The sequence below is a fragment of the Rhinatrema bivittatum genome, chromosome 9, assembly GCF_901001135.1.
Source record: "Rhinatrema bivittatum chromosome 9, aRhiBiv1.1, whole genome shotgun sequence".
Classification (NCBI taxonomy): Eukaryota; Metazoa; Chordata; class Amphibia; order Gymnophiona; family Rhinatrematidae; genus Rhinatrema; species Rhinatrema bivittatum.
The window spans coordinates 119945936-119971912 of record NC_042623.1 but is presented as its reverse complement, the minus strand read 5'-3'; the positions used below and the strand labels follow the sequence as shown (position 1 = coordinate 119971912).

The following is a 25977-nucleotide window of genomic DNA, read 5'->3' as shown; positions in this document are numbered from 1 at the left end:
CTTATTGTACATGAATACTAATAATGCTATAAACTCACCTTTTGGGCTATTCTATAAACTCACCTTGAACATTATTTGGAAAGGCAGGCTAAAAGTATAAAAAATCCAAATTATGTAAACTGGTCAGCAGCAATGCTGATCCTAACTGAATGAAAATATTGATAAAGGCAAAGTACTGAACAGAATGAATACAAACAAGACATTTTTAAAAATAGGGTGTTATTTTAACAGCATACATTTATTGTGAAAGTGCAAAAAGCTAGTAAATAAAATATATTAGGCCAAAAATGAAAGGAAAGCCATGGAGGAAATAAACAAAAATACAGGCAAGTTGATATTTTGAGAAACTTAGCTAGTATGCTGCTTTAAGGAACTTTTTAAAATTGTTTCCTGTAACAATACAGGACCACACACTGTAGCAGGAAAAAAAATAAAAAAAAAATATTTATGTGCCAAGATATTGTATATTTCAATGTAAGCTTAAAATAAATTACTGTTTAAGAAATAAAAGTGTATAAGGCCTTGAATAGCTTTATTGAAATTTATATAAATAAACATGCACATTTCAAATGTAAACGGAAGTGAATTTAAGTGCAACTATTAACCTCCCATCATGCAGGAAGCTAAATGTTTACATAAAAAGCAAAAAATAATAATGAAAAAGCAAAAAATCAAACCAACCAATAAGCCACTTTAAAATACCAGGATGTAACACCAGGCTTAATATCAAAGTACAAAGCAAACCATGTCCAACATACCTCAATTATTCTGGTCAAATGCATTTCTTTCACTTTTAATGCTAATGTATAAATAAAATAATTTACCAAAATGTGCACTCACAGAGTGAACTTTTATTTACAATAAACAATTCATAACCTATTTTATCTATTACATCAGTTCAAGTGAAGATCATACTTTTTGCTTTTAACAGTTGAACGCAAAGCAATTCTTCGGTAGTAGATATGTGAAGTGTGTCCCAGTACACAAGAGTTCCCATCAAAGGCAGTATTGTACTGTATACAAATTCAACAATGCATTCTTTAAGCTATTTCAAAGGGAAAGCAGTACACAAATATGTTTTTTTTCCAAACTGTTACATGTATTTTTGGCATCCTGGACCCTTGAATCTGCATAACGTCATTGAATTCAAGGTTTGTAAGCTTTATATAATGTACAGATTCAGACTTCAGCATGCTAATGCCAGTTCTACTGAATAAGCTTTTGAGATACATTGTAAGGCTATGGTGAATTCCATAAGGAACACACATGAGAAAACAAGCCTACCCTTTTCACAGTCCATTAAGAATTTAAAGGCAAGTGATATGAACAAAAATTTTCTTGTCTAAGATTGATGCAATGCCATTAAAATGGGTACAGAATAATTACTCTAACCCTATTACATAATAGTTGGAAATCTGTAGACTGCCAAACCACCATTAACAGTGGAAACTTGCTGCATACATTTTATCTATGACTGATAGGCCAAATTTGTGCACTTTTTACAATTGAGATAATTACAATAACAGGAATTATAATGCCAAAAGAGTAGATTCATCAAACAATAAGCAATAATTATATTTAATTTAAATGACTTTGTTCAAAATAGTACGAAATCCAGAACCCATTCCACAGCAGCAATAAGAAAAAACATAATACTGTACTCTGTAAATTTAAACTATTCCAAAAAAGGCTAAAACACCTTTGTTAGCTATTTTCTCATTTCATGATTGAGTTTTAAATAAGTTTTTACTCATTTCAAAAAGATATTTGAAAACTTAGTATTTCAAAAAGGTGTGTGGCAGCCTAACAGATAAATACAATCATTCACAACTAGGCACTGCTCCAGTTTTCCTGCCAACACACAACAGAATAATTCACCCACAACTTTAACATATTCTAGTTAACATCATGTAACTGACGATCAAAACAATAAATGAAAACATATAATTAATCAGAACAGCAGCAAAAAACTTAGGAATTTATTTCCTACTTATATATTTAACTAGGTAATAAAAGACTGTAAATGGAGTACATATTTCAGTTTTCATTGTGTTGCACTTCAAGTACTGCACAAATTAAAATATAAAAACTAATTGCATTTTGTAATCTGAACATCCTCTTTTCAGATACATATAGTACATATATTTGGTGGGTTTATTTCATTGTTTCAGTACATTTATCCAGGAGGAAGGCCTGCTTCACTTATGGCTTCTGTGGCTCCCATTAGTTAGTGTGCATACAGTTTTCATTGTCTAGATCATTCTCATTCTCATTGTTGTCTTCATCACTCTCTAATGGAACACCTGTGGCAGCTGAAGCACCTTGTTTCGTTTCCTGGTCAAAAGGAAAACCTCCAGTTCCACTGATACTGTCTTGTCTCTGGTAAAAGAGTACATAGGCTGCCTTGGACTAGGAAACAAAAGAGAAAAGTTTCATTAGAAGGATAAGAACCATCAAAATTATACAACTCAATTCTCTCCTACTTTTCATCAATTTTCCACTTCTCACATTTCTTACAAAATGTGAGAAGAGGAAAATTACAAAAGTGTAGAATTCAAAGTAAAAATGTTTATATTCCTACACCTGAAGATGTAGAATTACCTATGCTGACTTGTTTCACCCATGCTTTTTGAGTCAAGAACTCTTGAAGGAGTCCTCTAGTTTCACTGCTGACGAAGTTGGGTAAATAGCGTTTTCTCTGGGAGTCTCTGGTTCATAGACAGATAACCGGTATTTAAGAAGAAAAGCCTCATGTGCTTTCCATCCTTGTCCTTCTTTCCATTCCTTCCTCCTTAAAGGAAGGATTGCAGGATTAGGTTTGTAAAGGAAGGCGTGAAGATAAGCCACAAAGATTTTATTTTTCTTTTAAAGCAGATTGGTTTCACAGGTGATGAACAGAGCTTCAGAATTTTAACAGTAACTAACTTTTTTCCTAAGAAGAGTAGCTTTTATTCATTTAAAGGTAGATTTTCAAAGACGCACGCATCCATGTGCATGCGATTCCCGGTGCACGTGCATGTTAAAAAATACGATACCTGCACGCACATGCGCGTCTGATTTTATATCGGCGTACACATGTGCGGGCAGGTCATGACTCGCGCACGCAAGGGGGAGCGATTTCAAAACAATACGCGCGGCGATGCGATTGGCCCGTCCCCCGTTCTCTCCCAGTCTGCTCCATCTAAAGAGATGAAGTTCCGTGTGTCGGCCCACTGCTGGCGCTCGATTTCCAGAGACAGCGCAAAATGGTGCTGTCCTGGTCAGCCCCTGCCCATTTTCTAAACCCTGGCTCTTCTGCACTTGCCAGCAGATACGTGTGTGGCCAGGCCGTTTAAAAAACACACTCGGTCCGGCCACACACGTATCTGCTGGGATTTGTGCATGCTAGCATTTGAAAATTCAGCCATTAATGTTGTAATGACAATAGAGATGATACAATTAAAAGTGGAAGGTAAAAGTGATAGAATTATAAAGCAAATAATATGCTATAGCTAAACATTTAAATAAGGGGAACAATTTGACGCTATCTTCCCTCTAAAATTAAGCTGTAGCAGCATTGATTTAAGGGCTGAGATTATGAGCTCAAGTTATTTTGAAAATTGGCTCTCCAAAAATAGTTATTAAAAAAAAAAAGTCTAAAAGTCCATTGCAAACAGATTTAAGGCAGTGGTCCCCAACCCTGTCCCAGGGGCCCACCAGCCAGTCGGGTTTTCAGGATATCCATAGTGAATATGCATGAGAAACAATTTGCATGCATTGCCCCCATAACATGTAAATTTTCTCTCATGCATATTCGTTGTGGATATCCTGAAAACCCGACTGGCTGGTGAGCCCCCAGGACAGGGTTGGGGGACCACTGATTTAAGCTAAGTTGATCCTGAGAGTCTTCCACCATGACAGAAAAACCCAATGCGTTTTAAGGCTGGTGGCTGCTTTATCAAGCTTATCTCAATAATTTTTCACTTGCTCTTAAATACCTATCCACTCGAACTCAGATAGAATAATGCAACTTCAAAAGACTATTATGTCTTTCTTTTACACAACTTTTTAGATATACTTTTCCAATAAAAATTCTACTATAAAATTAAAGTATATTTCAGTGTTCAACCTTTTTGACTGAGGGACCACACGACAATCTTTTTGCACTCACAGGGGTCAGTGAGCAATTATCAGAAAAGATATTAATTAAAATAGCTCAAAATTTGCATTTTTTTTGCACATTAAATTATTAAATATTACATTATAAAACTAAAGTAGTTTTTCAGCCTTGCTTATGTATAGTTTATTATTTCTGTGGATGATGAAACAAGAAGGGGAGTATCCATGTGGGGAGAGCACTTATGAGGACAGAGAAGAAAAGAGTGTGACAAGGAGCGAGGACTGGGGATGGGCTAGATCATGAATCTGAGATAGAGACAGAAGAGGGAAGAAATTGGTTGGGTTAAGAGGAGGAAAAGGGGTTCCAGAATCTTGGGAACAGAACACAGGTTCAAGGGGAAATGTGGATTGGGGGGGGGGGGGGGGAAGGAAAGTATTTCTACTCTCACATCCTTACTTCTTTTCTAGCCTCTCTCTTTCACCCGCCAATTCTACAGGCTTTCTCTCTTACACACACACCCAATCCTCTCTGATTTCCCCCATCTTATAAGCCTGACATATAGTCGGCATTCCTCCCCAACTAACCAGCCAGTCTCTCCCCCAGTCAGCTTGCTCCCCACAGTCTGCAAATCAGTTCCCCTGGTCAGCAAATCTACCCCCAGTGTCAGCATTTCCCCCCAAGCAGTCAGCCTCTCCTAATCAGCCAGCCAGCTTCCACCCCCCAGCTTGCAAGCCAGTCCCCCAACCAATGCACCAGCATGTTTCCCCTAGCCAGCAATTCGCTCCCCTAGTCACCAACATGCCCCAACATTGCTAGCCAGCTCCCTCAGCTGGCCAACCTGCTTCGCCCCAGCAAGTCAGTCTCTCTCCTGCACTATACAGCATTCTGTGAGTTTGAGCCAAACAGTGCCTTTACTCTTGTGCTTGTCTTCACTATCCACATCTCCCTTCCCCACCTACCACTAGGGTTATGCATTTGTTTGAAACAAATGTGCAAAAATGTGCCATTTTAGTTTCATTCAAAGTACCTAAAAATGAGTGGAGTGCACCCAAGAAAAAAAAAAAAATTAAACTCCATTCATTTTAAGTTTCTCATTAAAGTCTATGTCATAAATAAAATAGCAGCTACACTGCCCCCCTACTCTTCTAGATAACCTAGCAACCAAACAAAGCCAGTGAGGCCATAGTTTAACCAGTGCTAGGGCGGGATGCAACAGGGAAAACAGCAGGAAAGAGGGCCTTTTTTTTTTTTAATCAACTTATAGCTGGCACCTGTATCAAGGTAAGGTAGGAGAGGAGCTTGGGGCAAAATCCAGATGCAGATACTGCATTGCAAGGTATCATGACCTTGACCAAAACAGTTGTAGAAAACTTTGTGATAATCAATGATGAACATCTTTTGTTTGCACTTTGGGCAGAAACGGAAGCTGCTGTTTGATATGATGAGAAAAACAGATGCAGCAAAATTAAATGAAAAATTTTCAAGTAGTAAGATGACCATATAAAAACTTGAAAAACAACCAAAAACAATTGCTTATGTAGAGGTGTCATACTGCAAATATCAGTCTGCCCTCCAGGATATCTCTAATGAATATGTATGAGATTTGCACATTCTGGAGGCAGAGCACTTATACATTTCTTAGGAATATTCATTAGGGATAGCCTGAAACCTGATGTTTGTGGCTCTCTAAGATTGCAGTTTGACACCCCTGTCTTAGAGCATGTGACAGAGGAAAAAAAAAATCACCTGTGCTAGAAAGCAGTGCACAGAAGAAAAAACATTTCTTAAACTGTCAAAAAAAACAAAACCCGTAAGAAAGTATTTTTTTAAACGAAGAAATCATGAAGAAACAGGATTAATAGAACTCATCTAATGCCTCCAGTGGATGAAAATGATTTTAAGGGAGCAGCAGGAGTGCAAGAACTCCCAAACATTTAATTCCATTTGATATTTTGTCTTTTCTCAGGAAAGGCACAAGACAGATTCCAAAGAAAGATGTGACGTGCAGTACATATGTCTGGAAGTGGAAGGGAGGGGACATAAGAACACAAATCTGGAAAATTAACAATGCATGGTAAAGTCCTGTAGGTCTTTTCAGAAAGCTTTGGAAGAGATCTGTTTGGTGCTAAGCGGATTGCTTCTCTTTAGGAAAAAGTAGTCTTATTTTTAATAGATGTCAATATAATACCATCTAATAATCTATCAACCATCACTCTATTCTTAGAATATAAACAAACTGATCAATATTATATAACCCCCCCACCCTCCCGTAATAAAAGCAAAAGCATTTTTTTAAAGGTGTTTAATAATTTTTAAAAAATCCTGTGTCTTTTCTCATTTTGATAATGGAAAAAACATCCTTTGTGTTCGCAGCAAGGTACACTATTTGCTTTAAATAAAAGAGGCTAACCACCTTATTACATGAAAAGGTCATACTGGATCAGACCAGTTGTCTCAGATAGTGGCTAATCCAGGTTACAAGGAGCTTGGCAGGAATACAGAAAGAAAAGATACAATCCTGCCTGCTCATAATCAGAGATAAAGCAAATGCTTTTCCATGATTAATAATGGTTTACAGACTTTTCCTTCAGGAAACTAACCCCTTTTTAAACCCAGTTATGCTAACTTCTTTCATCACATCCTCTGGCAACAAATTCCATAGTTTAGTTGTGTGTTGAGTAAAAAAAAAAAAAAAAAAAAAAAATACTCTCTCCAATTTGTTTTTCATCTGTTACCTATTAGCTTCAAGGAATGTCCCCTAGTCCAATGATGAGCAAACATTTTGAGCCGTGGATTCCCTTTCCATCCATGCAATTTGTTCAGTCCCTCTCTCCAAGCTAGGTTACATTACATTTTTGTATGTGTGTATATATATATATATATATATATATATATATATATATATATATATATATAATATATACACATATACACACACACACGAAGGGTAAAGAAACATGTAGATAAAGGTCAGTTAGTTGATAGAATATATTTGAACTTTCAAAAGGCATTTGACAAAGTCACCCATGACAGATTCCTCACAAAATTACAGTCATGGGTTAAAAGGTGAGGTGAAAGAGGCTATTTATCCAAAAAAACATCCTTCAAAAATTGGAAGAAGGATCCATCTGAAGAAAATAGGATAAAACATAAGCATTGTCAAGTTAAGTGTAAAACATTGATAAGACAGGCGAAGAGAGAATTTGAAATTAAGTTGGCCATAGAGGCAAAATCTCATAATTAAATTTTTTTTAAATATATCCGAAGCAAGAAACCTGTGAGGGAGTCGGCTGGACCATTAGATGACCGAGGGGTTAAAGGGGCTCTTAGGGAAGATAAGGCCATTGCAGAAAGACTAAAAGAATTCTTTGCTTCTGTATTTACTAATGAGGATGTTGGGGAGATACTAGTTCCGGAGATGGTTTACAAGGGTGATGAGACAGCGAAACTAAACCAAATCACTGTGAACCTGGAAGATGTAGTAGGCCAGATTGACAAACTAAAGAGTAGCAAATCACCTGGACCGGATGGTATGCATCCTAGGTTACAGAAGGAACTAAAAAATGAAACATCTGATCTATTAGTTAAAATTTGTAACCTATCTTTAAAATCATCCATTGTACCTGAAGACTGGAGGGTGGCCAATGTAACCCCAATATTTAAAAAGGGCTCCAGGGGAGCCGAGAGGAGAGCCCTGCTTCTATTTCCTGCCTATCTGCTGGAGGTGGTTACCGGGGGTGAGTGCTGTCTTGCCCCGACGGTTGGATTTCATCTCCCCAGCGTTTCCTGTCTGAGGGGGCGGAGCCTGAGGAGGCGGGACCCGGACTCGGACTTTTAATTTTCTACAGACCTGTGGCGCGCAGCAGAGCCGGCGCGCTGTTAAAGCCGCGCGCGTTTAAGGGGCGCGCGGCAAAGCGGGCTTTGCCGGGCTTCGCTGGGCCTTCGCTGGAATTCGCTGAGGATAGGATTTATGCTGGTCAAAAAAATTGCCTAAGTTAAGTATTTGTATCTCTCATTCACGGTTCCATAGAAGTGATTATTATAGACTGTTGAATATTGAGAAGCATTATCAACCCCAATACTTATTTAAAGTTTATTTCCTTTGAAGGATGCCACACACGAAAAGGAAGGCAAAATTAAGGCCTTCCAATGAGGTGACATCTGTAGAAACTAAACAAAAAACAGTATTAGAATGGTTAGATCCTCTAAATACCCCAATAGGGCAGACCGTTGTTGGAGAGTCACTAGAACGAGGTGTATCTCCCCAGGTCAGTGAAATCTCTTTGAGCCCTGGGGCACCGGTTCCACCATCTCCCCCTGGGAGAGAGGGTCAAGAGACCCAACAAGAACCAGGGGTAATTCAGGAAGGTATAGAAAGTCTCCTGGTGAATCGGGGAGTAAATGAGGTTCAGTTTAATGATTCACACGGAATAAAGTATAGATCACATGAGAAAATACATTTGAGTTTGGTAGAAAGCCCAACTGAGTTCCCTATTGATTCTAGTACACCTAAACTAATTAACCTCCCTAAAGATGATAATCAGAATATAGAGGTCGTTATAAACACTAGTACTTTACCGTCTAAACCTAATAATATAACAATGGAAAGTCTCTGGAATTGCTTAGTAAAGTTAGATTCATCAATAAATAAGTTAACAGAAGTGGTAATGAAAACTTCTCATTCCTCAGTATTAAATACGGCTGAGTTAGATAAGCAGAAAGAGGTAGTAGATAAAATAGAGAAAAAAATCACTCAGGTGGAAAAAATTCAATGTGAACAGATTGTGGAGAGTGGGGAAGTAAGTAAAAGATTAGAAACATTAGAAAACATGGTTAGATCATTGAATATAAGAGTTAACAATTTCCCAATTATAAGGAAATTAAGTCCTATAGAATTATTTAGAAATTACTTACTCCAAATTTTAAAAATATCTGAGGATTGCTTACCAGTCATAGTAAGGGCATTCTACCTGGGTAATAACAAGAAAAAAGAGATAAGGCAAGAACAAAAACAAAAGGAAGAGACTGAAAAGGCATTAGAAAATGTTAGTACATCTATAGATCTATCAGACCTACTTCAAAAATCGCAGGATGAGTTAGAGGTAAAAACAAGGGGAACTCTGTTGGTTCAATTGGCTTTCTCAGTAGACAAAGAAAATATTATGAGATCCTTCTTTCGGAACAGAACAACCACCTTTTATGGTCAAAAGGTTTGGATATTCCCTGACCTTATTAAAATCACACAGGTTCGTAGGAAAGATTTCCTTCGTTATAGAGAACAAGTATTAGGAAAAGGAGGTAGTTTCAAATTGATTTATCCATGTAAATGTAATATAAAGCTGAACGATCATAATTACTCATTCCGTGATCCAGTCGACTTAAAAAATCTTCTTGAAAATTCATGACCGGTAAAGAAAATATATGTGAGGATATAATGCTTAGTTTCCTTAATTGAATCGTTCAATGTATAATGGTTGTCACTTCTAATTACCTTATGATTATTGATTGATGATAGGAAAGTGACTGTGTAAGTAACTTGTTACAATATCACAGTCTGACTGGATAATCATGTTCAAATTATTTGTTGTTGTGTTTTTTTTTAAAACAATAAACAAAGAATTAAAAAAAAAAAAAAAAAAAAAAAAAAAAAAGGGCTCCAGGGGCGATCCGGGTAACTATAGACCAGTGAGCCTGACTTCAGTGCCATGAAAAATAGTGGAAACTATTCTAAAGATCAAAATCGTAAAGCATATAGAAAGACATGGTTTAATGGAACACAGTCAACATGGATTTACCCAAGGGAAGTCTTGCCTAACAAATCTGCTTCATTTTTTTGAAGGGGTTAACAAACATGTGGATAAAAGTGAACCGTTAGATATAGTGTATTTGGATTTTCAGAAGGCGTTTGACAAAGTCCCTCATGAGAGGCTTCTAAGAAAACTAAAAAGTCATGAGATAGGAGGCGATGTCCTTTCGTGGATTACAAACTGGTTAAAAGACAGGAAACAGAGAGTAGGATTAAATGGTCAATTTTCTCAGTGGAAAAGGGTAAACAGTGGAGTGCCTCAGGGATCTGTACTTGGACCGGTGCTTTTCAATATATATATATATAAATGATCTGGAAAGGAATACGACGAGTGAGGTTATCAAATTTGCGGACGATACAAAATTATTCAGAGTAGTTAAATCGCAAGCGGATTGTGATGCATTACAGGAGGACCTTGCAAGACTGGAAGATTGGGCATCCAAATGGCAGATGAAATTTAATGTGGACAAGTGCAAGGTGTTACATATAGGGAAAAATAACCCTTGCTGTAGTTACATGATGTTAGGTTGAGAAGTGTTTCATATTAGGAGCTACCACCCAGGAAAAATATCTAGGAATCATAGTGGATAATACTTTAAAATAGTCGTCTCAGTGTGCTGCAGCAGTCAAAAAAGCAAACAAAATGTTAGGAATTATTAGGATGGAAATGGTTAATAAAACAGAAAATATCATGCTGCCTTGTATCGCTCCATGGTGAGACCGTACCTTGAATACTGTGTACAATTCTGGTCGCGCATCTAAAAAAAGATATAGTTGCGACGGCGAAGGGCAACCAAAATGATAAAGGGGATGGAACAGCTCCCCTATGAGGAAAGGCTGAAGAGGTTAGGGCTTTTCAGCTTGGAGAAAAGACGGCTGAGGGGGGGATATGATAGAGGTCAAGAGGCAGACACACACTCCAGGCATAGTGAAATAAAATCAAAGAGAGACAAAGACATCCCACACCCAGAGAGAGAGATACAGAAGCACCCACACACCATACAGACACCCTCTAACCAGAGACACACACACCACACCTAGATCACGAGAGACACAGGCATTTAGGCTGAAAGAGAGAGACATTACACCCAAAGAGAAGACACACCACATCACCTTAGACAGAGAGATACAGACCAGAATAGACTGATCAACTACAGGTCACACTTTATCAAGACAGAGAGAACCCGACAACTCGCGCCCAGAGAGACAGATACACCTAACCATACCCAGATACACATACAGCATATCACAAAACAATCAGACAAACACAGACTCCTCTTAACCAGACACATACCTTACACCTAGACCTACCACATTCAGACACAGACAGAAAAATCCCACCACGTACCAGACAGACATTCCATTCTCAGATAGGCCCAAAGAAACACACCTTGAGAGAGAGACAAACAGTTCATACCACATTGCCTTCCAAAATCTTCCTTGAGACCCTTGCAGCTCCTTCAGAATGCTGCAGCCAGAGTTCTAACAGGTACAAGAAAAGCTGATCACATTACACCTGTTCTCAACCAACTACAGTGGCTCCCTATTGAAAAAAGAGCAGAATTCAAAGTCCTCACCATACTCCACAAAGCAATATACAATGCCGACTATTCCGCCTTTGATGACATCATTCACATCCATTGCTCCCAACGTACTACACGAACCGCCAGCAAAATTAATCTAGTGATTCCCTCTCTTCCACAGGCTAAATTATCCTCCACCAGAAACAGAGCCTTTTCCATCATCGGCCCTAAGCTCTGGAACTCGCTTCCTCATTGCCTCACCAATCAAGATAACTTAAAATCCTTCAAAAAAGACTTAAAACCCTGGCTTCTCAGCCAGTCTTTTAAAGATAGCACTCAATGACTCTAAAATTCTTTTATATATTCTGCCATTTTTCAATCTCCCTGTTACAATGATACAGATGCCCTTCAATGCTTCATGAGATATATGTACATCTATTCAGGGTTCTATCCTGTGTTATCTTGTTATACATTCTCCTGTTGTATTTACTATCGTTAATTTTAAATTGTAATCTTCATACATCGTTCTATGTAACATGTTGTTTCTGTATGTAAACCGGAGTGAAGGCAACTCTGCTATACCTCGGTATATAAAAAATGCTAAATAAATAAATAAATTACACTCACACCCCTCTCAGTCTCTCCCCTCTGACCTCCTCTCCCTAGAGCAGATCGAGCAGGGAGGAAAAAAATCATAGCAGGTTTTCTGTTGCAGAGAAATTTGGATGAAACAAATAATAAAAGGACTACATAAGTATGAAGATATGCCTTAAGTATTCCTCTTCTCCATCTCTGTCTCTCAGAAACACTCTTCCCCTCTGTCACCATCACACTGATCCCTTCTGGTTTGCTTTTCTCAGGATGGAGTCTTGGATGAGACAAATCTGCTCTGTAGACTGATTCCTCATTAAGGAATCTGGGGGCGGTTGCCAGGCCAAAGGGCAGCGCCCAGAACTGGTAATGGGAGCCCAGTATCACAAAGCGTAGGAAACGCTGGTGGTCTTGACAGATTGGGATATGAAGGTAGGCCTCCAAGAGGTCCAGGTAGGTTAAGAACTTTTCAGGTTGTACGGCCATTATGAGGGAGAGAAGAGATTTCATGCGGAAGTGAATTATCCGTAGATGACGTCTGATGCTCTTGAGATCTAAGATGGGTTGGAATGACCCCTCCTTCTTGGGTTCAATGAAATAGATGGAATAACGCCCCGTATTTACTTGGGGTGTACCAGGATTATAGCCCTCAGACTGAGGAGCCTTATCAATGTGGATTCCACTGCCAGTTTTTTGTGCTGGGAGTGGCAAAGTGACATCATGAACATGTCCCGAGGGATGCTGCGAAATTCCAGAGCGTAACCTTCTCATATGATGTCTAGTACCCATTTGTCTGACGTGATCTCGACCCATCACTGAAAGAAGAGGGTAGTCAGCTCCCTATCTCCTTATCCCATGGATGGGTTGGCCAAACTTCATTGGGAATTTCGGATTGAATCTGAGCCCGAACCCGTTCCTCTTTTTGGTTGTCGGTTCCGAAAGGACTGAGATCTTCTCGAGGGCCAGCTGCTTCAGTAGCGAAGTCCACACCGGGAACCAGCTACCAGACCAAGGAAAACATCTGAGGGATCTTGGAAATCACCCCAGGAATTCTCAACTGGGCGTGGGACCCTTAGGTATCACTGCAGGAAAGCGGGCTTCTCCAATTTAAAAGTAGAAATCTGAACGTAAATTTTCCTCATCTAAAGAATACTGTGTTCCCGATAGGAGTCACAATCCACATCTGCTAGGAGACGGAGAGATACTGAATGGCTGAGGTCACTGCAGGGGTATATCTAGGGTGACGCCAGCTTTGAAACCTGACTCTGTCTCCATCTGCTAAGCAGGGGAGCACATAACCCATTGGTCCTGAGTCTATCTGGCTACATGCTAGGAAAAGCAAAGAATTCATTTAGTTTTTCTGCTATAGCCTTGTCTTTCCTGAGTGCCCCTGTTACCCCACAGTCATTCAGTGGTCCAATCAACTCCCTCACAGACTTCTTCCTTTGAAGTTTTTATTTTGAGTTTTTGCCTCTATGGTAAGTTTCCATTTAAATTATCTTTTGGCCTGTCTAATTAATGCTTTATATCTAACTTGCTTATGCTCTTTACTATTTCCTTCACTGTTATCCACTTTTCAATTTTTGAAAGATGCTCTTTTGGCTTTACTAGCCTCTTTCACCTCACTATTCAACCATTCTGGCAGTTTGAGTTTCTTTCTATCTTTTCTAATGTGTGGAATACATCTAGTTTATGCTTCTATTACATTGTTTTTAAACAGGGTCCACGCCACATACAAACTTTTAACCTTTGCAGATGCTTTCAGTTTTTTTTTATTTCCATATTTTTTTTATAATCTCCCTTTTTAAAGTTTAATGCTACTGCAGTAGTTTTCCTTAATGCCCTTCCCTTCAGTTATTATATTAAATTTGATTATGTTATGATCATTGATGCCAAGCAGCTCCACCACTGTTACCCCTTCATGCCAGCTCCTGCACTGCAGTGAGTATTAGATCTACAGTATTTCCCCTTTCATTGGTTCCAAGATCAGCTACTCCATGGAGCGGTCATTTATAGAAACTTTACATTCCTATCAAATCCTAATGAAACATTTACTCAAACAATATTAGAGTAATTGACATATCCCATTATTATTGTGTTGCCTACTTTTTTGTTTCCTAATTTCTGTTAGCATTTTGCTATCTTTCCATTCTAACAAGGTGAATGGTAGTAAACCCCCACTACTATACTCTTCATCACATACGGAACTTCTATCCATAGAGACTCCACAGTACATTTTTTCTCCTGCAGGACTTTTCTCCTGTTTGACTCTATGCCATCCTTAACATATAGCACCACTTCTCCACCAATTTGACCTGGCCTGTCATTTTGATATAATTTGCATGCTGGTATAAATGTCTCATTGGTTATCTTGCTTCCACTAGGTCTCTGAGATGCCAATTAAGTCCACTTTCATTCAGTGTCATACACTCCAACTCTTCAAGTTTATTTTTTTTTTAGACATCTAGTATTCGCATACAAACAATTCAAAGTAAGTTTTTCAATTGTATTCACAACCTGCCAAGCAGCTGGTTTGGAAACATTTATCTCTGTATACTCTTTATTTAAAATGTCACTGGGCTACTTTTGCCTTTATCAAAACCTCTTTATAGGGACATTCTAGCTTCTCTGTTATGCCAATATTCTTTAAAAATACTTCATCTGAACCAAATGCTCCTGAGTGACTGTTGGCTTTCTCCCATTTTCTAGTTTAAAAACTGCTTTATTTCCTTTTGAAACATAGTGCATGCAGCCAGGTTCCAACTTGGTTAAGGTGAAGCCCATTCTTTTGAAATAGGCTCTCTTCCCCAAAATGTTAAATCTAAAGCCCTCTTTCCTTGCACCACTGCCTCATTCATGCATTGAAATTCTGAAGCTCTGCCTGCCTCTGGGACTCTGCTTTTCTGCGAATTTCTGAGAATGCTACCCTGGAGGTTCTGGATTTAAACTTCCTACCTAAAAGCCTAAATGCGGCTTCCAGAACCTTACTGCACCTTCCAATGATGATGCCCACATGTACGATGACAGTTGATTCCTCCCCAGAACTAAAGTACTATTTAAGTGATGCATGAGACCCACCACCTTTGCACCAGGCAGGCAAAATACCCTCATGCCTACCAGCCACCCAGCTTTCTATACTCCTCATGACTGAATCACCAACTACATTAGCTGTCTTAACCATTTTCTCCTGAGCACACAAGATAGTAAAATGTTATCCATAATGCACTATCTTGAGTCAAAGAAAAAAAGAATGTTTACAATAATAGTTATCTAATATCAATTTCTCATGCTAATAATATGAATAATTAACTAGGTTATGACATTTATTTTGTCTAGTTAAATCTGTTTGGTTTGAGCAATAAGAAGCAACTTCTTTTCAAATAATAGCATTTGAATCTACATTAAATAGATAGGTTACATTCTTATTTTATAGTATACTCTAATATCTTAAGTTTTATTCTTAGATAAAAATAACTTGTTTTTTAATAATCCCATGATAAATAAATGGATACTTGCCACTATTTGGTCCTCAGATGCAGTTGAGACACTACTATCATCAAAATAGTACCATTTTCCATCATCTTTATTTTTTGCAAAAGCAGTATCTGGGAAAAGAAAATGTTAGAAAGAAAATATCAGTTTGGGGAATTTATCAAAACTAAAGTATGTTTACAAAGCTATTTTGACTTTTTTGGATTACTGAATCTTGAAGGTATAAAAAACACACAATATGTAAACCATTTTAAATATTAACAATCATATTATACAGATAAACTTAACAGGACTTAATTTTCAAATCACTGCCCAAGTAAAATCTGGTAAAGAAAGGGATCATGTTTTTTTCTGTTACATCAAGTATCAATTTAGATTTTCTTTGGTACATAAAGCAGCAAAAAACTATTATTCTCTCTGGCAACCTCTATAATTCATATATCCAGCCACAAAAGCCATTATCTCTGACCATCCTAGACGGAATTCAAAAGTTACTTACTTGTAACAAGTATTTTCTAAAGGCAACAGTTTACTAGCCACATAAGTTGAGCAACTATACTTGGCAATAAAGGGACAGAAACTTCCAGAGCTTTCTAGAAAAGTCAAAAGCTTTTCACTGCCCTTGTGTAATAATTCCCATGCTACCACATCCCCACAGCTTCATTCAGTTCTATTTATTTAGCTTTGACTGGAGGGGACAACTCAGAAGGGAAGTGGATGGGATTGTTTGACTGGTGATCTGCTGTTTTCAGCAAATTCCTGCTACAGATGATAAACAGCTGGGCTCTATCCTCACAGCGACCATGGAGAATGGACTGTCCAAACTTATTATTCTGCCAGGAGGCAATATCCAGACAGTAATGTGATATGAATGTGTGTGTGGACTTAACGCCATGTTTCAGCCTTGCAAATCATCTCAGCAGAGGCAGAAGAGCGACCAGCTGCTACTATTGCCTCTACATACCCTTCTAAGGCCAGGCCTTCCTGGGCATAACATAAGATGATGCAATCCATTATCTAATTAGAAATGGTATGTTTTTTCACCATAATTCCAGGTCTAATGAGTTAAAAGAAATAAAAATCTGGTTGAACATTCTATGGGCTTGATTCCCAATATTAGATATATTTCTTGATTCATGCTCCCAGGGATAAGCGCTGGTTTAAAAAAAAAAAAAAAAAAAGCAGAAAAAAGCCTCATAAGATTACTATTAAACTGTCTGCCAGGGGAGGGGCTCATTGTAGAATTCACTTGCGTCAAGACTAATATTTTCCAGCAGCCACTGTCTGCAGGTTTTCCTCTGTCAGGCATCTAAAAGCCAAGTGGAATTGTTTGCTTATTTAAAATATCTGGGTTAAGTATAACCTTTGTCTGTATTTGTGTATTAGTAGGTACCTTTGGGGGTTCTTTTAATTGAGGGGGAAAAAGGGGCAATAGAGTGTATTGTGACTGAACAGATTGAAAAAAAATAGAAAAAAGTCAATTTCAACCTAAAAGCCCTCCCCCTCCCTCCCCCCACAGGCTTGCCCTTCTTATATAGTCTTGCTCAGGTACATAATTAATAGAATTGGTAATCTCTTTTGAAAATCAATCATTTTTAAGATGTTCCATATTAGAACTAATTATCAAAATGTCTAAAATTTAATGTAATAACTGTTGTGCCTTTGTTTTAAGGCAAACCATCTGGAGGCTTAGAGCTTGCCCCATTTGTTTGCAGCTCTCTTCATTGAATAAGGAGGTGAAGTCAAATAAGAATTAGCTACAATTAAAGAGAATAAATAGGATCTGGCAACCATTAAAGAAGCCTCCCCTACTTTACTGTAGTCAGAGAACCTGCTCCCATTCACAGAGATGATTCAGAAGCCCAGAAATAAGTGTTTTACAGTGGGATCTGGTAGGATAAGACCTGTGACCCAGATTCACCCACTTTCTCGTTATGTATTCCAGATATCCATGCCCATTTCCATAGAGCATCCAGAAACCTAGGAACAAAGGGATTACAGTGGGCTCTGGCAGGACAAGACTTGTGACACAGAGACATCCACTCTTTCAAATGATAGCAATACAAAATGCCTTTTCTATATTGAAAAATGATGATGTCCCAGCAATGGAAACTAAAGTAGTATCTGGAAGGAAAGTAAGATGTCCAATGCAAAGGAAAACCCATAACATGATAAAAAAAAGTCATAACAGAAAGATTCTTGTACTGGGAAACAATGTCATTAGAGGCACTAATTAGGGACTTCATTTCGAGGGGAACAAAATAGCTAAATGTCTTCCAGGATTCTCAACTTGTAGAAGTGCAAACCAGATCGTCAACAGAATCAAAGAAGTAAGGACTCAAAAATCAATGTTATCATCCATCTGGGGACAAATGACCTTGATAGAAATAGCATCCAAACAGTTCAGAGAGATTTTCAGAATCTGGGGAAAAAGATTAGGCTCACGGTGAAGGCTATTGCCTTTTCAGAAGTGTTACCTGTTCATGGAAGGAAAGGCTAAGCCATACAGACAACTTCAATACATGGTTCAAATCATGGTGCAAAGAAATTGGTTTTGAATACATTAGAGGCTGGGTCTATGTATGGAGCAGTAAAAGGTTATATGGTAAGGATGGCCTACATTTGTCTGTGGCAGGGAAAAGGATGCTAAGCAAGAATTTCAGACCATACATTATTAGGCATTTAAACTAGAGAGTGGGGGTGGCAGGAGTTGGCCAATGAAATTGGCTTGTCACCCCAAGTAATACAGGAAGTGAGAGGTGAAAATAAAATCAATCAGCTCAAAAAAGCAAAAGAGGTGACTATTAAGAACATCAAACCAAGGGAGAAAAATTGGAAAGCTATAACCATAAATGATCGTAGTTTAGGCAATAAAATCCCATAATTGCAAGCCTTAATGGTGGAGGCAGACTTGGACATTGTTGCTGCTACAGAAACATGGTTCACCAAGTCTAATGATTGAGATTCGGCCATCCAGGGATATAACTTGTTAAGAAAGGACAGAGACTACAGAAAAGAGGAAGGAGTAGATCTTTATGTCAAAAACAACATCTAGGCAACTGAAATGCAAGGGACGTGGGATAGGGAAGAAGCATTATGGGATATCCTAAAGAAAGATGATGGTGCTTCCATTTACAATGATGTGGTCTTGGATAGAGATCTAATGGAAGATATCCAAAAGGTGGGATAGAAAGGAGAAGGTGTTGCTTATTGGAGATTTTAATCAGCCGGATGTGGATTGGAGTATCCCTTCTGCAGAATATATGAGAAGTAGAGAGATAGTGAATGCCTTTCAAGGGGCTCTGTTCAAATGGTAGTACAGCTCACGAGGGAGGGTGTAATACTTAACCAAGTGCTCACTAATGGAGAAGTCTCTAATATCTGGGTTGGTGCCCACCTGAGCACCAGCAATCATCAGATGTTATGGTTTGATATCACAAATACTTTACAGAGAAGTTCCACAAAGACATGAGTTCTGAATTTCAAAAATACAGATTTTGTCAAAATTGAGACTACCTGGAGGAAGAACTAGAAGACTGGAAGAAAATGGGTGAGCTGGAACAATGGTAGGCCAAACTGAAAGGAGCTATCACAAAAGCAACAAATCTATATGCTAGAAAAGCAAGCAAAAGAAGAAAAAGAAACCAATTTGGTTCTCAAAGGAGGTGGCTAAAAAAATAAAGGCAAAAAGAACAGTGTTCAAGAAGTATAAAGGATTCCAAAAAGAGGAACACAAATAAGACTACCTGGTGAAAATAGAAATCAGGAAAGCAAAAGGTCAAGCAGAAGAAAGGACTGCTAAAGAGGTAAAGTGAGGTGACAAAACATTTTTCAGATACATCAGAGAAAGAAGGAAGACCCAAAGATGTGGCTAAAGAGATGAAGAAATGGCAGAAATATTAAATACTTCAGTTTGGTGTTCACTAAAGAAGATGCTGGAGAAGGACTTTTGTTGGTTGACAAGGCAGTAGATGGGGGTGGGGTAGACAAAACGCCATTTACAGAGGAGAATGTTTAGGGAAGAGCTAGGAAAATTGAAAATGGACAAGGCCATGGGGCCATATAAAGTACATCCCAAGATATTGAGAGAGCTCAGATGAAAGACCTATTCAAGAGATCCTTGGAAACTGGAGTGGTGCCATGAGATTGTAGAAGAGCAATTGTGGTCCTGTTTCACAAGGGTGGTGGCAGAGAGGCAGCTGGAAACTACAGGCTGGTTAGTCTCACTTTGGTGGTGTGAAAATTAATGGAGATTCTGCTGAAGGAAAGGATAATAAACTATCTACAATCCAGTGGATTGGTGGCCCCGAGGCAAAATGGATTCACCAAGGGTAGGTCCTGTCAGACAAATCTGATTTTATTGTGTGACTAGAGAATTGGATTGAGGAAGAGAGCTTGATATGATTTACTTGGATTTTGGCAAAGCTTTTGATACTGTTCTGTATAGGCGGCTTGTGAATAAAGTGAGAAGCTTAGGAGTGGGTGACATTAGAAAGACACACTTTTTTATATAGATTTAATAGACAATTACAGCAACAGCAGTAATCATAATTAGATGTGTGAAAAATTATAAAATTTTGATGGATTAAAAACAATTCAAAAGTAAATCATTGGCATTGGCTTAGCTCATAGGTAATAATAGGGAACCATCGTTTTATTTAAAATTTTATAATTTAGGACACGACACAATAAGAGTTTTATGTTTCTTAATGGCATCATAATTTGTTTTAGTAGTTAGAATAATTCAGTCTGGAAACATCTGATATAATATAAAACATATACAAAAGGTTTTTTTTAACTGCACTATAAATGTTATTTTAGTTGTTATTTTTTCAGTTTCCAATGTATTTTAATAAGGAATGTGTGTCATTTTAATAGTAAAGCTCCTGTCTTGAGAAGGTTGAACACAGTATAATATTGAAGCTGTGTTCCTATTCATTGGAAAAGGACCTTTGGTATAAAGTGTGATCTGAATGAGCACTATTTCAGACGTGCTTCCTATATGAACATAGGTAATTATCCATATCTATGTCAACCTTTGCTAGAAACTGTTTGTTATTTTTTATGTTTTATCTTACACCTTGATTTATTTATTTGTGATTTTTACATGTTTTTAGATGTTGTCATTATTTAAATAGTGTATGTATACTCGTCTAATTTACTCATGCAATATTATGTGTTTTATAACTTATCTATTTATATAGCACCTGAAGCAGCCCACCTCGTGCGGGTGAAAATCGGCCAGTCGGACCCTTGTGGTCTACTATTTTCATTAATAAAGTGTCTTTTAGCACCAATCTACTTTTGTTTTGGTTGCTTTCAAGTGTTCAGTGTGTCACACCTGTAAGCATTATCTTCCAGGTCTGTCCCAATAGAAAAAAGGTTGAAAACTACTGCTGTAGAGCTGACTCCCCTGTTTCCCACCCCTTCCTGCTCAACTGCCCTCACACTCCCTCTCTGTTCCACCTTCATCTTTCTAGCATCCCCAACCTCCTTTCCCCCACCCTCCACAGGGTGAAGAGATTATCAGCAGCATCACTTCCAGACAGAGTAGGGGAAGATACAGTTTGCATCCCATCAGGCCCAGAACAGCAGGAGCTGGCAATGTCTCACTCTGATCTGGGTGAAGGAGGAAACAGCCTCTCACTGGACCAGAAAGAAGAGAAGTGAGAGTAACCTCCCCTCAGGTCCAATGTAAGACATCAACCAACTCCCACTCGGGCTGATACGGAGGCAGCAATCTGCTGACCTTGCGACACACCTCCCAGGACCTCGCAACACACACCAGTGTGTCCTTACACACCTGTTGAGAACCATTGCTCTAGATGATGACAGAAGCAGGAGTTCATTTATAATGTACAGAAAAGAAACTTTTTAAAACGTAATGAAATGAAGAAAATGTTTTCTATCAAATCTCATCTTACGAGTGGAACCTATTACAAATTTAATGAGTAGAGTGAGTCTCCTCTCCTATTCTACTGACTGAGACACATTAGCTAGACTTTTCACACATTCAGGCTGATGCAATATGTTAAATGGGTGTTTGTGATTGAGCGCCCGCTCCCTTAATGTGAGCTGGTCCACTTCTCCTGGGTGCCAGATTTAATATCTAAATCGAGTGCTGTGGTAAAAAGGAGGTGCATGGGGAAATTGTGCGCCCCTAGCGCCTTCTCGGCAACAGGCACCCAGGAGAGCTGACAGTCAGGTTAGGAAAATGGATGCTGAATTTTATGAGCGCCTGTTTTCCTAACCTGTGCACAGCCACGGGTTAGGAAAATGGACACTCATTGAGTAACCCTTTTCCTAACCTGACTGCCAGCACGTTTTTATTTTTATTTTTTTTAAATTCTATTTCGGTTCCTCCGACTTAATACCGCAACGATATCAAGTCAGAGGAACTGAAAAAAGGAAAAGAAATGGAGAAATTACTTACCTGATAATTTCATTTTCCTTAGTGTAGACAGATGGACTCAGGACCAATGGGTATAAGCGTACTTCTGATAGCAGTTGGAGACGGAGTCAGATTTCAATCTGACATCAGCACTACATATACGCCTGTGCAGGAAGCTCTGATCTTCATTATTCTCCTCGAAAAGCAATTGTGGATATGTGTGTGTTTGAATAACTTGATTAACTTAAACTGGTTGACGTGATTTCTAGCTGGAGACCGCGGGTGCACTCAATCGAGAAACGCAGACACACGGCATCTATGGATGTCTTAACTAGGGGTAAAGTCTGGCTTACCCGTGCTTGTCTTGCTTTCAGGGATTGTGATTGTCCCCCGAGGTTTCCATATTTTAGGGCAGCCATGGGCGGGATGCTGTGTCCATCTGTCTACACTAAGGAAAATGAAATTCTCAGGTAAGTAATTTCTCCATTTCCTAGCGTGTAGCAGATGGACCCAGGACCAATGGGATGTACAAAAGCTACTCCCGAACTGGGTGGGAGGATGCCCATTGCCCACTTAGTACTGACCTTGCGAATGCTATATCTTCCTGGGCCTGCAAATCCAGGCGTAGAACCTCGAGAAGGTGTGAATGGAGGACCAGGTCGCCGCCCGACAGATCTCGGCGGGTAACAGCATCTTGGTTTCTGCTCAGGGAACTGCCTGGGCCCTTGTGGAATGGGCCTTGACTTGTAGAAGTGGAAGCTTTCCTGCCTCTACGTAGGCTGCCTTGATTACTTCTTTGATCCAGCGGGCTATGGTTGCCCGCGAGGCCGCTTCCCCTTGTTTCTTCCCGCTGTGAATTATGAATAGGTGGTCAAGTCTTTCGAACAGATTCCGATCTTTCCAGGTATCGGATTAGGAGTCTGCCGACGTTCAGATGGCGAAAAGCCGTGAGTCTTCCATGTCCTTTTGCTCGTCTGGAGATGGCAGCGAGATGGTTTGGTTTAGATGGAAATGAGAAACCACCTTTTGAAGGAAGGAGGGGACAGTGTGGAGATGTATGGATCCCGGTGTGAATCTAAGAAATGGTTCCAGACAGGATAGTGCTTGAAGTTCGGAGATGCGACGGGTTGAACATATTGCCACTAGGAAAGCAGTCTTCAAGGTCAGGGGCCATAGTGACAGATCGTGAGTAGGTCTGAAGGAAGCTCCCGCCAGGAAGTCTAGTACTAGATTGAGATTCCATAGGAGCACCGGCCACTTTAGTGGTGGTTGGATTTGTTTGACCCCTCTCAGGAAACTGAATACACCTGGATGGGATGATAGCGTGATGCTATCCACTTTGGCTCTGAAGCAGGCCAGCACGGTCACCTGAACCTTGATGGAGTTGAGACAACCCCTTCTTCAAGCCGTCCTGCAGAAATTCCAGGATTATGGGGATTTTGACTGTCCCCGGGAAGATGTCGCGGTCCTCACACCAGGCTTCGAATATTCTCCATATTCATATGTAGGTTAGAGATGTAGAAAACTTGCGTGCTCGAAGTAAGGTGTCAATCACTGCCCCCGAGTATCCACTCTTCTTCAGGCGAGTCCTCTCAATGGCCAGACTAAGAGAGAATCAAGTTGGGTCTTCGTGGAGGATCGTTCCTTGCTCGAGCAGGTCCCTGTGTGGAGGTAGACACAGAGGGTTCTCCGCTAGAAGTCTTTGCATGTCTGCATACCATGGCCTTCTTGGCCAGTCCGGGGCCACTATTTATTTTTATTTTTTATTTATTTAAGTTTTTTATATACCAACATTCAAGACGGTGGTCCCATCATGCTGGTTCACAAGAAACAGGGGTGAAACTTTACCATTTAACAAAAGTGCAGAAAAGCAGTTACATAAAACAAGGGAAAACAATAACTTGGAATGAGAAGGGAAATGAAGATTAGATAGTAAAATATAAGTATAAATAACATTTTGAAAGGTGGCTATTAACGCTAATATTAGCGGAGCTTGTTGTGTGAAGGAAGATTAGATGGGGTTGGAGTTAGGAAAGGCCTGCGTGAACAGCCACGTTTTGAGTCTTATCTTGAATGTTGAGATGTTGGGTTCCATTCTAAGATCCTGGGGAATGGAGTTCCATAATGTTGGACCGGCTGTGGAGAATGCCCGATCTCTAAGCGTGATGTGTCTGGTAGTCTTGGCTGGAGGTACTTGAAGTGATCCTTTGTAAGCATCTCTTGTCGGTCTTGTGGAATGGTGTAATCGGAGGGGAATATGGAGATCGATTGGGGCTAATTGATGGATGTTTTTGAAAATGGTGAGAATGGCCTTGTAGATTATTCTGAAGTGGATGGGCAGCCAATGGAGGTCCATCAAGATAGGTGTTATGTGTTCTCTTCTCCTGGTGTTGGTGAGTATACGGGCGGAGGCATTTTGTACCATTTGTAATGGTTTGGTGTGTGATGAAGGGAGACCAAGCATGATGGTGTTGCAATAGTCCAGCTTTGCGAAAATGATTGATTGTAGGATCGTTCTGAAGTCATGTGTGTGGAAGAGAGGTCGTATTCTTTTCAGCACTTGGAGCTTGTAAAAGCAGTCTCTGGTGGTTTTGTTGATGTTAGCTTTCAGATTTAGGTGATTGTCAATTTGAACTCCTAGATCTCTCACTTGTGTAGTGCTTGGTACGGTAGGATGAGTGTATGTGATGGAGCTGTTTTCTGGAGTGATGAGTAGAAGTTCCGTTTTTGATGAATTTAGTATCAGGTTGAGACTTGTAAGAAGTTGTTTGATGTTTTGGAGGCAGGATTCCCAGTGCAACATTGTTTTTGCGAGCGATTCTTCGATGGGGATCAGAATCTGAATATCGTCAGCGTAGAGAAAATGTTTGAGATTGAGGTGAGTGAGAAGTTTACATAAGGGTAACAGATAAATGTTAAACAAGGTAGGAGACAGGGATGAGCCCTGAGGGACTCCTACGGCTGCGGGGTGTAGAGAGGATTCTTTATTATGAATCTTGACCTTATAACCTCTGTTGCTGAGGAAGGTTCTGAACCATGATAGGGCAGTGCCTGAAATACCTATGGCTGATAATTGGTTGATGAGAAGGGAGTGATTGACCGTATCAAATGCAGACGAGAGGTCGAGTAGTATCAGAAGGAAGGCTTGTCCTTTGTCTAATCCTAGGATGATGTGGTCAGTCATAGAGATGAGGAGGGCTTCCGTGCTTAAGGTTTTACGGAATCCGTATTGTGATGGAAATAGAAGGTTGTTGTCTTCAATGTGGTTTGAGAGTTGTGAGTTTACCAATTTTTCCATTATCTTGGCTATGAATGGGAGGTTAGCTATCGGTCTGAAATTGTTAGGATCGTTTGGGTCGAGATTTGGTTTTTTGAGAAGGGGTTTGAGTGAGGCAAGTTTGAGGTTGTCCGGGTAGAGTCCTTGTGTGAGGGAGCAATTTATGATGTCTGCCAGGGATTTGGAGATAGATTCTGGAATTGCTAGTAGTAGTTTGGTTGGGATGTGATCCGAGGGATGAGAGGATGGTTTCATTTTCCTAAGAATTCCTTGGATCTCAGCGGATGAAATTGTGTCAAGTTCTTCTAACCGAGTGTAGTTGCTTGAGGGTTGAGGAGTAGTTAATGGAACAGTGGGGTTCGTGGGGAGCTGCGATAGGAGAGTATTGATTTTGTTGTTGAAGAAAAGAGCTAGTTCTTCTGCTTTTGATTGAGCTTGGTCATGTGTAATCTCAGGTTGGTTTACTTGTGTGAGGTTGGCTACATAGCTGAAGAGGGCTTTGGCATCGAAAATAAGGTCGTGTATCTTCGAGGCGTAGTAGTCCCTCTTGGATCTTAGGGTGCTTGATTTGTATTGATGCAGAGATGATTTGTAGATTGAAAGGGTGATGGTTCCTGGGTTTTTGCGCCATTTAGCCTCATTTTGTCTTAGTTGGAGTTTGAGCTTTCTTAATTCTGCCGAGAACCATGGCTGTCTTTTGGAGGAATTCTGGTGTGGTTTTTTTGTAATAAGCGGGCATAGCTTGTTGGCTATAGTTTCGGTGATTGTGTTCCATGATCGAAGTGCTGCGTTCGGATC

General features: G+C 39.5%; 1 protein-coding gene across 6 annotated transcripts in view; it reads right to left on the bottom strand.

Moving 5' to 3' along the window:
- Positions 1-217: 217 nt before the first annotated feature.
- USP15 (ubiquitin specific peptidase 15) overlaps positions 218-25977 on the bottom strand; it is a 401393-nt gene continuing 375633 nt past the window's right edge. For 5 of the 6 annotated variants that reach the window (XM_029615760.1, XM_029615761.1, XM_029615762.1 and 2 more), the window contains 2 exons: positions 15536-15624; positions 218-2409 (listed from right to left, as the gene is read on the bottom strand). In XM_029615760.1, coding sequence (XP_029471620.1) covers positions 2224-2409; positions 15536-15624 — 275 coding nt within the window. In that variant the 3' untranslated portion in view covers positions 218-2223. Of the gene's footprint in view, positions 2410-2601; positions 2792-15535; positions 15625-25977 lie in introns of all 6 variants that reach the window. The other variant, XR_003858618.1, reaches the window with a different exon arrangement.